This window comes from Propithecus coquereli, unplaced genomic scaffold, assembly GCF_000956105.1.
Source record: "Propithecus coquereli isolate 6110/MARCELLA unplaced genomic scaffold, Pcoq_1.0 Scaffold143, whole genome shotgun sequence".
Lineage (NCBI taxonomy): Eukaryota > Metazoa > Chordata > Mammalia > Primates > Indriidae > Propithecus > Propithecus coquereli.
The window spans coordinates 2,145,607-2,157,746 of record NW_012138636.1 but is presented as its reverse complement, the minus strand read 5'-3'; the positions used below and the strand labels follow the sequence as shown (position 1 = coordinate 2,157,746).

Here is a 12,140-nt window from a genome sequence, read left to right as displayed (position 1 = left end):
CTGAACGTTTAAAACCTTAATGGCGAAGGGGTTTTCAAACTCGTTTTTGATGGCAAAAGTCCGTTTTCAAAGGAAATTTTTCAAGGACTCAAACGTATTTAACATAAAGCAGACAACAGTAAAGCTCTCTGGTTGAAATGGGGTGGGGAACCGAACACACCCCTTTAACCCAGGCTGTGGCCCCCAAGTCCCTTGGCTTGGTATCCTAGAGTTCTTCTAAAATGTACCATTTTAACCCAAAGTATGGGTAATGTGGTGTAAGCATCAGGGTTGGAATATTAGACACATCATCACGGGCTGGTGGGGAAGATTATTTTTGGTAGAAATGCCTTTTTTACTCATTGTCCTACCATAAGAGCAAATCCTGCTCAGAAACCAGACGTGTCTATCTGCAGGTTTGAGTGAACATCCCACTATAACACGGAGGGATTTTTATGTTGCAACAGCAGTTTATTCCCTTAGCCAGGAAAAGAATAAAATTGTAAGATACTTATTGCCTTTGAATATGGAAGGTCAGGAAATAAGAACAATGTGTAGTCCTGCCGTATAGACTCCTCACGTTCTCAGTCTTCATTTAGTCATTCAGTAGGTATTTGATTTGCTTCTATCACGTCTCAGTTCTGTTCTAGACTCGTGCACAGCAGTAAGAAAAACTGATGAAGTGCCTTCCCTCAAGGAGATTACATTCTAGAAGGGAGAGAGAAAGACAGTAGGCAAACAAATTAGTATCTTTTGCTAATGTAAATTATGTGAGCCAGAATGAAATAGGTTTTGGTTTTTTTTTTTTTTTTTTAGCAGACTGTCGTTCTGATGGGCGTCAGTGCTGTTAGCAGTGACTAGCATAGTGCCCTGTGTTTAACAGATGTCTAAAAACAGAGTGCGAAGCATTTCTCAGCTTAGAAGATAAGATACTTCTGGAGAAGCCACATTTTCATGATGGAATTAGAGGAACAGAGAGACATAGATTGATTTCCTTTTTAGATTGTAAATTTATTCTTGATCATGATTTTTGATTTTCAATGGAAATTTTGCAATTTTCCAAGCTCCTGTATCTTCAAAAGTGGTCATTGTGTATTTGACCTGAGCCAACCTGTAGTCAGAACTTCGTACATTCATCGTTGCCTAATGACACGATACGTTCTGAAAAATGCGGAGTTGGGTGCTTTCGTCATTGTGCAAACATCATGGAGTGCGTTTGCACACACCGGGGTGTTGTGGCTCATTACCCACCTGGGCTACCTGGTATGGCCTATGGCTTCGGGGCTGTAAACCTGTACAGCATGTTACTGTACTGAATGCTGTAGGCAGTTGCAACACAGTGGTAAGTATTTGTGTAGCTAAACATACCTAAACATAGAAAAGGCACAGTAAAAATATGGGTTTGTAATCTTAGGGGATCACCATCATACATGCGGTCCATTGTTGACCAAACGTCATTATGTGGTACATGACTGTACCTCCAGCATCCGTCACATCTTGGCACCTCCCTGCTGCAAGCTCCAATCCTCCATCGTCTCTTGTTGCATTATTTCAATAATTAGCCTCCTGACTGGTGTCCCGACTTCTTCGCTTGTCCCTGTTTCCAGCACGATAGGCAGAGCGATCCTTTAAGAGCTTAAGTCAGATCATGCCACTCTGTACTCAAAGTGTTGTAACGACTCTGACTCTTCTTTGTTAAAGTTTCAGAGCCGTCTCACGGGCCTGCAGAGCCCTACCGCGGCTCAGCCCTCTCTCCTGCTTTGCCTCCTTCTTGCTTCTCTCTTTATTGCCTACTATAATTTTGAAGCAATTGAATATTTGTTGAATTTTGAGAAGGAAAAGAACACCAAAATACTAAAAGCAAAAAATACCTAAATGTAACTGTGCTAAGGAAAAAAAAAATGAAAATTTTATTAGCTAATGTCATTTCAGATTCTTTATGCCAAAATAGACTCTGACATTTTCATTTAGGCGAGTAAATACATGTCAGATACAGGACACCGGGTCTGTATACTTGTGTTCCAGCACACATCAATTGGTTGATTCTATTTTTTACTGTAACTTTCCCTGTTCTATAGAGTATTATAGCATTTTAGAAGGAGAGACTTATTTTTATGTTTGTTCAATTAATAGCACTTTACTTTGACGTGATTTTCAATTGTTAAGAAAAATATTCCCGTTGGGTATGTGTAAGTGGGGAAATTTATGGAAAATGGTGCAATCGATGAGGCTGCTCTTGTGCTCTGATCACTGACGCTTCACTCTGCAAGCCCCTGGAGAATTTCCTTCTGTTCTCACATAAGCGCTCTTTGTATCATTCCTAGGTAATTTCACGATTAACGCTCTAAAATGCTGAAGAAAAATTGGTGACTATGAAACTGGAAATTTGGAAGCAAATCTGTCAAATAGCAACGAAGGTTTCCTAATGCTTACTTCTTTGTCCTAATGATAAAAGAAAAAAACAACCTTATTCTGATACTGTTTTTATGCCCTTTTTTCCCCAGTGCTCTGTGGAGGGGGTGACAGCTTTCTGTGTGCCAGCGGGCTCTGCGTCCCCAGGAAACTGCAGTGCAACGGCTACAATGACTGTGACGACTGGAGCGATGAGGCTCGTTGCAGTACGTGACCGGCTGTTTGGGGTTCGTCTGGGTGGACGGGGGTTCCATTCAGGGGCCTAGAAACCAGAACTATTTCGTTGTGAAATCCCGACAACCACCCGGAGTTTGCGTAGACTGCTTTTGGTTTGCCCTTCCAAAGTGAGCAAACGTGTTTATCTTGCCCGCGGGTGACAGCTGCGTGTTTGCACGCCTTTCAAAGGCCTGGCTTGTTAGGAGCTGAACACAGATCTGCACTGGAACAGATCAGGGATTGAAGTGTTTCAGCGTGAAGTGCCCTAAAATCGGGAGAAGGCTTTTGGTTTATTTTGTTTGGGTGAGGATTTTTGTTTTTGTTTTGAAAGCTTTATGAGTATAAAGGTCAGTGTTTTTTAAACAGGATATTTTCAGAGGAAAAATTTTCACCCTAATGATTTTTAACATCAATAACACAGTAACTACAAAGCCTCTTTTATTTTTTTTTTTTTATGGTCACCCTAATGTTGGGATATAATTGTACTTTTTTAATTTCAGCATATTACAGGGGTACAAATATTTAGCTTACATATATTGCCTTTGCCCCACCCGAGTCAGAGCTTCAAGCGTGTCCATCCCCCAGATGGTGCGCACCGCACCCATTAGATGTGAATATACCCATCCCCTCCTTCCCCACCTGCCCAACACCCGATGAATATTACTACTATATGTGCACGTAAGTGTTGATCAATTAATACCAATTTGATGGTGAGAACATGTGGTGCTTGCTTTTCCATTCTGGTGATATTTCACTTAGTAGAATGGGCTCCAGCTCCGTCCAGGATAATACAGGAGATGCTAGATCACCGTTGTTTTTTGTGGCTGAGTAGAGCTCCATGGTATACATATACCACATTTTATTAACCCACTCATGTATTGATGGACACTTGGGTTGTTTCCACATCTTTGCAATTGTGAATTGTGCTGCTATAAGCATTCTAGTGCAGATGTCCTTTTTATAAAATGTCTTTTTTTCCTTTGAGTAGATGCCCAGTAATGGGATTGCTGGGTCAAATTGTAGTTCTACTTGTAGCTCTTTGGGGTATCTCCATATTGCTTTCCACAGAGGTTGTACTAGCTTGCAGTCCCACCAGCAGTGTATGAGTGTTCCTATCTCTCTGCATCCATGCCAACATTTATTGTTTTGGGACTTTTTGATAAAGACCATTCCACTCGAGTTAAGTGATATCTCATTGTGGTTTTGATTTGCATTTCCCTGATGATTAGAGATGTTGAGCATTTTTTCCTATGTTTGTTGGCCATTAACAATATAACACGAGAGATGTCACAAAGCCAAACAAAATTGATGCAATAGTTAGCTCCCACATGTGAGTGAGAACATGTAAGATTTGTGTTTCTGTGCTTGGCTTACTTCACTTAACATAATGTTCTCCATTACCACCCATGTTGTTGCAAATGACAGGATTTCAGTCTTTTTGATGGCTATGTAGTACTCCATTTTGTATATGTCCCACACACAAAAAAGTAGCAGCAGTGAGTTCTTCAAGTGAAGAGTAGGATTACTAGCAGCTGGGTTGGTGTGAAGAGAGATGATGGAAAAGATGGAATTAAAGCTAGGCCTTGCACTCTTGTGATGATTGTATACTCTAGAACAGTAGTTTTCAACTATCTAGTGACATTTTGCAATGCATGGAGACATTTTTTATTTTCACAATGGTGGGGCTGGGGGAGGCGCTACTGGCATCTAGTGGGTAGAGGCCAGAGATGCTGCCAAACATACTTCAGTGCACGGGGCAGCCGCCAACAGCAAAGAATTACTCAGTCCAAAAGGTCAATAGTACTGCAGTTGAGAAACCCTCCTCTAGAGCTAGACGCCAATAGTAGAAAGAACCAAGGGAGGCAATAAGCCTGGTTATTGACTCACAGCTCTTGCTGTTAAAGAGCTGAGCAATGGTGGACAGACCATTTAACACCTTGGTCATCTCAAAGTGAGAGGGTCTGATTCAATGATCTTCGGTCCTTTCCATCTTTAACATTCTATGGGTGAGAACTGAGCATCCGTACTTGCATCTTGAGTTGAGGCAGCACATTTGTGTTATAGAGACTGAGCAAATTGAAGGAAGCCGTTGATAAACAAAAGCTTTCTGTTTCTTAGCTTTCTGCTTTAACTTCATGACAATTTTGAGGGACGAAAGTTAATACTATGTATATGAGATACCAAACTAAAATAAATATTAACACGCAGGAACTTCAGAAGAAACATTTTTGTATCAAGCTCTCCTTAAGAAAATGAAAAGCTGTATCTGGAAAAACACCTACCTTAAGGTCATGCAAAATTTTGCTTGTACTGAGCAAAAAAATTGCAGCAAACGGCTTTTCAAAATTTTGATTTCTTGGCCCCAAATTGAGCTGACAACATCTCTTTTCAGTTTAGATAAACATTAATTCCAATAAAAGGAGACACTGTGATCTTTGCTATTTGCTATGTGTTTCTGGCTGTGCAATGCCTCTGGTTAAGGTTTTGTGTATTTACTAATTACACAGACCTTAGGAAAGCAACAAGTTGTTTTCCAAACGCAGCTAATTTTGTATCTCACTTCTGAAAATGGCTCTAACCAGGCAAGTCATAACAGTGGAAAGTTGGACTCTGCACCTGTGTGAATAATGAGGATTTAAAAAAAAATCTGAGTCCTCTCCATTTATCAAACAGTTTAATAAGTGAGGATATCAAATTTTAAAATATCGCCAATGAAATATTTCAGTGTGAATTGCCAGGGGTCCAGAATGGGTCTCCCAGAGGACACATAAACCTTTGGAAGTTTTTGGTGTGATCTCAGGTTAATCAGATTCTGAAAGGAGTATTTGATTCCTCAGGAGTCCATCAAAAAAAAAAAAAAACAAAACAAAACAATGCGTACTGCGTAAAAAGAAATTAACTCACATAGTTTAAAATCTGCAGAGGCATTCTCCACTCCCCCTCCATGGTCAAGGTGAGAAGCCTTTTCCCCTCGTTATTGCTGATTCTAACATACTGATTCAAAACTTCCCACAAGAGTAATTTATATTAAAACAAAAATCAAAAAGACTTTTTAAATTTCGCAAGGAAATGTATATATCTTGATGCACGAATTCCCCAAGTCTGCCCTCAGGACACCTGAAGGCAGAGTCTCTCTCAGACTCAGGCACTGTGTTCGGTGATCAGCGGTGGGGTGCAGGGTGGGGAGATAGCGCCCTCTGCTGAATGGAAGAAAATAGTGCTGTCAAGGTGATAACTGGGACCTCTTCTTGCTAATAGTTGTCATATTTTCCCTTAAGATGGTTGTCCCCATTCAAGAATTATTCCGACTGGAGGGAGTAAAAAAACAAAAAGTACTTGCAAAGTTCCGCATTTGTGTAAGTGTGAGGATATGCGTACGCTTGTGTGTGTGTTTGTGTCTGTACACATACACACCTTCTTAATGAAGACCTCGAATTAGGTGGTCTCTAGGGCCCATGCCACTCCTGAAATGATGTGAGTCTAAGTTTTTAAGGTTTTTTTTTTCTTTTTAGAAGATTGCTTTCCTGAAATAGAAATTTATGATTCATGTATATAGAAGTATGATATTTTGATGTGGCTAACAGTTTAACTGATCAATGCCAAAGACTTTTGATAATGAATGGTCACCAAGTGTGGGATGTTTATAGTAAAGAGGTGTCCACCACCAGTTGCATGAGATACAGACTTCTGCTTGAGGAGGAACAGTCAGCTGGAAGTCAGGAGACTGGACTATTGATCACTGGATTTCTGGTCCTCATCAACCAAAGCAGACCTTCAAATGTGCCCCCATTTTCCACCTCTTTCCTTTGTCCTTGCTATTTCCTCTCCATGAAACATGCTGAACTTTTCATTACATCCACCCTCCTGAAATCCTGTCCATCTTCCACAATCCTTCTCCACTGTAAGCAGCCTAATTTTTGCACTTAAATTACTTTAAGTAAGGGATAAAAGATAACATATTTAAGACATCTAGTTTCTATTAAATGCAGGTCTCTTGACATATATTAATTTTAATCATTTTTATAGCTTTATTAAGGTATAAGTTACAAACCATAAATTTTACCTATTGATTTTTAGCAACTTTATAGAATGGTGCAAACATCACCACAATCCAGTTCTTGAACTTTTGCATTTTCCCCAGAATTTCCCTTCCACACATTTGCAATCAATCCCCAATCCCAACCCTCCAGCCAAGAGTAACCACTGCTCTGATTTCTGTCTCTATAAATGTGCTTTTTCAAGGAAATTCATAAATGGGTCGTATAATATGTAGTCTTTGTATCTGGTTTCTTTCACTTAGCATAACATTTTTGAGATTCATCAGTACTGTCATATATATCAGTATTGGATCCTTTTAATTATTGGATAGTATTCCATTGTATGGCTATATTACATTTTGTTTCATTTACCAGTTGGTGAGTGTTTACAGTTTTTCCAGTTTTTGGCTATTATGAATAATGCTGCTGTAAACATCCATATACAAATCTTTGAGTTGATATACGCTTAACTTCTCTTGGGTGGATCCCTAAGAGTGGAATTCTTTAATTAATTGAATGGTAAGGTTCATAGTTACCTTCATAAGAAGCTGCTAAACTGTTTTCCAAAGTGGCATTACTATTTTATATTCTCACCAGAGATACATAAGAGTTTCAGTTTCCCAAAATCCTTGCAAAACTTGGTATTATCCATCTTTTTAATTGTAGCTACTTTAGGGGATGTGTAGTAGTATCTTCTTGTGGTTTTAATTTGCCTTTCCTTAATGACTAATCACGTTGAAGACCTTTTCATGTGCTTATTAGTCATTGGTATGTCTCCCACAAAGACTTTCTATTGATGAATATTTGTAATTGAGTTGTTTGGTGTTTTATTATTGAGTGTAAAAGTTCTATATGTACTCCAGTATAAGTCTTTTATGATACATATGATTTGCAAATATTTTTTTCAGTATGTGCCTTTTCATTTTCTTAATATCTTTTGAATCAAATATTTTTAATTTTCATGAAGCTCATTTATTAATATTTTTATTGTGCTTTTGGTGTCATATATAAGAATTCTTTGCATAACCCAAGGTCACAAAGATTTTTTTCCCTATATTTTCATCTAGAAGTTTCATAATTTTCACACTTACATTTAAGTCTGTGGCCCATTTTGAATTAATTTTTGTGTATGATTTGAGGTGAAGGTGAGAGATTGGTTTTTGCATATTTAATATTCTAATCATCCCAACACCATTTATTGAAAAGAACATTCTTTTCCTGTGGAATTGTCTTGGCATCTTACACACATTATTTTATTAAATTCTTCTCTCAAACCCTATTAAGTGGCTGATTTTACCACAATTCCATAAATCAGTTCACAGACTCCTAGAGTTGGACGAACGCACTAGAAGTCCCACAGCTACTTGATGGCAGAACCAGCATAGTAGTTCTGCTTTACCCATGTTCAAGACCGTATCTTATTAAAATTGAGAAACTGTGTCCCTGCATATTGTTTAGTTCAACATGAAACTATAAGCTTCCTGAGATGACCTCATTTATTCGCATCTTGCTATCATAACCTTAGGACAGTACGTGTCTATTTGAGGATCTTGTTATGAAACATTCAATTAACTTAAGCAATAAAATTTACATGAAAGGAAACAACTCTATAATCTAAATGACTTATTGTCTCCATTATATATTTATGCTTACCATTGACAAAACTAGGCTTCCGCTCTAAAGGAAACATTTTTAGGAAAGAACCACTCACCCCCTATGGAGGTTATTTGTTCTGTGTGAACAGGAATTTGCTTAGGAACTCTTAGTATGATGAATTGAGAAATGTCTTTTCTATCTTTGACTATCAGGGAGCTTTCAGGCGGCATAAAGTGGAAATCAGAGAAAAATGTTCAGCAAGTGCTCAAAGCAATTGGCTTGGGAGCCAGAAGGTCCTAGTCCTGGCTGCACAGTACTTGTTAGGTGACCTTGAGCAAGCCATTGGATCTCTCCGTGCCAGTCTCCTCACCTGTCAAACAGGTGTGGGCCAGGTTACCGTTACGGTTTCCCTTCCACGACAGGCTTTTATTAGACAAGGTGCTACTGTGACACTCTGTGCTGTTCCGATGACACATTGGTGGCTTCTCCTATTTGCAGACTGCAGTGAGAATCTGTTTCAGTGTCACACAGGCAAGTGCCTTAATCCCAGCCTCGTGTGTGACGGATATGACGACTGTGGGGACCTGAGCGACGAGCAAAACTGTGGTAAGTAGCGCCGTGTCCCTAATGGTTTTGATTGAAAATCACAGAAATCTATAATCAAGAACTTGCAGCTCACTGCACTGCTTACCCAGCAGTTCTTTCCAATATGAGGTATATATTAAGATAGCTCAATAAAAAACTTAAGCTCAGCATCAGGAGAGATGACATAAGGAGATGCTGCCCTTCCCAGTTTGCCAGAGAGAGGTAAGTTACGATTCTTAGAAACACAAAAGAGCTGTCGCAGATACATCACCAGATCAGCTGTATACATTGTGAAACACGAATCTCAGTTACGTTTGAGTTAGTGTAGAAATCATGAATTTTTCATGAGGAAAGTAAACAAAGACTAAAGAAAATGAAAGAAAACAACAATGGAACATGCGATGGGTCCTGGGAGAGCCGTGTAGAGTTTTTCACCTGGAAAACAGACGTGTCTCGCCCCGTGGTGATGGTGCTCAGTGGGGCACAGACTGTGGTAGGAAGTGGCATTTTTGTTATTTGTTTTTGCACTTTGTCATGTGAACAGAGAAGGCAGCACTTTAATTGTGCCAAGACCCATCATAGAAATGTCACTGGAGGTACCGGAACAATTGGAACCGGCCCGGCCCTGGGGCTGGGCGCCATGCTCTCCTGCGGGGTTGTCGTGCCGGCTCTCTGCATCCTCATGAGTCTCTTGTTCTCCCCAGATTGCAATCCCACGAAGGAACACCGCTGCGGGGACGGGCGCTGCATCGCCGTGGAATGGGTCTGTGACGGTGACCATGACTGTGTGGATAAGTCCGACGAGGTCAACTGCTGTGAGTACCCTGAGGATTTTCGTTTTGCTTATTTTGTTAGGCCGGCCATAGGGTTGAGGACTACATTTAAGATTCACTTTCTAAACAGCATTCCGAGGGAGAGATTCTTATACTTTGGTTCTAGCCTAACTGGGTGGTGTGAAGGCGGCAACAACGAGTGTGTCTGCCTTCCACACCCCTCTCCCCAAAACTCCAAGCTTAATTTGGCCGATCTGGCCACGTGGGTGTCTGTTTTCTCTCTCATGGCTCCATGTGTCTCCTTAATGCTTCTGTAACTTCGTCGGAGGTGATACTCTTTCCAGAGACTGGGGGCCTTTCTTCTGGAAACAATATGCGAGTAGCTGAGCTTCCCTGTAGGAGCCTCCAGCTATGTTCTCAGGGACCATCTGCGGGAGTACATGGGGAGAATTGCCGGAGAGAAGAGAGCCTTTAATGTTCATACAGCTACAGAGGCAGTGTGTGATAATAATTATAATTTTATAGTGGGTTTTGTTTCTGAGTGAATACCAAATTAATAACAAGTATGGCTATTAACTCTTTTTTTCCCCCCTAAAAATACAGTATACCTAGCAGGGAAAAACAAAAATGATTGAATAGAACACTTTATTTCTTGGGGGTGGCTGGTAAACAGGTATGGTTTATGTGACGTGCAGGCTGCAAGAAGAGTTGATAGAGTGACTGTCATTCTGGTCTTTCCTAGCCTGTCACAGCCAGGGGCTGGTGGAATGCAGGAACGGACAGTGTATCCCCAGCACTTTCCTGTGTGACGGAGACGAGGACTGTAAGGATGGGAGTGACGAGGACAACTGCAGTGACAGTGAGTGCGGCCTGCTGCTTCTGGAACGTTCCTATTATAATGGTGGGCCTTTCCTTGGAAAGAAAGCAAAATGTTCGAAGTTACCTGATGCTTTAGTAGGACTCCCACATTAATAATTCCAGATTGCCTGACACGTTGGTCCTCATGGTCCCAGTTAGCCAGGAAACCCTTTCTTGTGCTAAATATAATTCTCAAGCAACTTATCCTGGAAAACCATGCTTAGGGTAAAGGTTGGAGGTGAAACACCGAAACTGCATGGTCGGATTCAGGTAACTGTTTTATACGGAAAGCTGCAATAAAGAGAAAAGTTTAGTGTGTAGCATTCCATTAAGTGATATTGAATTCCAGTTAGGAGGACTTGGCTTCTGAAATTAAAGGTAATGGTTTCCTAAAAACCATGCTTAGAGGAGCAGTTGAATGCCTCACATGACCAAGCAATATATTAATACTTAAATGTACTATAAAAGGAGTCTGATATCTGTGTGTGAATTTCAAAAAGAAAAAGTAAATCAAATAAGTTGGTTTTTAAATATGCCTATTCTGTCAGAAGAGAAAGTTCTACGCTGGTTGTTTTCCATTACAGTTTGTGTGGAAGCCACTCTGTGTGGGCCTGGCAAGAACATCCCTAGACTTAAATCACATTTGTTTATGTTACAGAGACACAGCCTGGTTGTTAGGAATGTGGTTGTTTTCCTGCTGCCTGGGTCAGGCTTGACTCTGTTACTTGCTATCTGGTGACTTTCAGCAAGGTACTCAACCCCTCTACGTCTCAGTGTCTGTGTCTATAAACCCAGAATAACAATAACTACTTCACAGGGTTGGCACATGCTGAGAACTCAATAAATTTTAGCTATTATCACATGGCTGTTATGTTAGGGCATCTCTTGGGCTGTGTGTATTCACAATCAGCTAATGAGGCTTGTCACCTGTAGATAAATTAGTTTTGTCTTAATGGATATTCTTTTTAGGAGACAGGGTCTCACTGTCACCCAGGCTGGAGTGCAGCCGTGCAATCATAGCTCACTGCAGCCTCAAACTCCTGGGCTCAAGCAATCCTCCTGCCTCAGCCTCCCAAGTAGCTGGGACTACAGGCACAAGTCACCACACCTGCCTGATTTTTTAAAATAATTTTTTGTAGAGATGGGGTCTTACTGTGTTGCCCAGGCTAGTCTCAAACTTTTAGCATCAAGCAATCCTTCTACCTTGGCCTCCCAAAGTGCTAGGATTATAGGCATGAGCCACTGTGCTGGGCCGGTAATGAATTTGATCATTAGAATAACTTTTATGGAAAAGCATCCAAGACCAAAAGGGGAGAGCTTTTAAATCAAAGACTCATTACATAAAAATAACATACAAAGAGTGCTTTGTTTTAACAATTTTGAAATTCAGAAGGAAAGCCTTTATTGAGCATGAGTTATAGTGTGCATATCAACCAGCTACCTCCCTTTGGATTAAATTGCTTTTTTCTTTTTACATAATTCAACTCTAAAATAGTTTTGAATTCTTCACTATGAAATGGCAGGATTAGTAGATTATTTCCTTACACGTGAGAGATATAAGAAAGTCATATGATAAAATGGACAAACAGTAAAATTTTAGTATCTTTATATTATTTACTCTAATAAATTAAAAATGTGCGTTATAATGGTAATATGTGGTCACCCACTGGAAGTTCAGTGGCAA

General features: G+C 40.1%; 1 protein-coding gene across 1 annotated transcript in view; it reads left to right on the top strand.

The window, feature by feature from the left end:
- CORIN (corin, serine peptidase) overlaps positions 1-12,140 on the top strand; it is a 135,946-nt gene that overhangs the window by 73,326 nt on the left and 50,480 nt on the right. The window contains exons 5-8 of the mRNA XM_012639932.1: positions 2,484-2,597; positions 8,739-8,846; positions 9,530-9,640; positions 10,341-10,457. Coding sequence (XP_012495386.1) covers positions 2,484-2,597; positions 8,739-8,846; positions 9,530-9,640; positions 10,341-10,457 — 450 coding nt within the window. The remainder of the gene's footprint in view (positions 1-2,483; positions 2,598-8,738; positions 8,847-9,529; positions 9,641-10,340; positions 10,458-12,140) is intronic.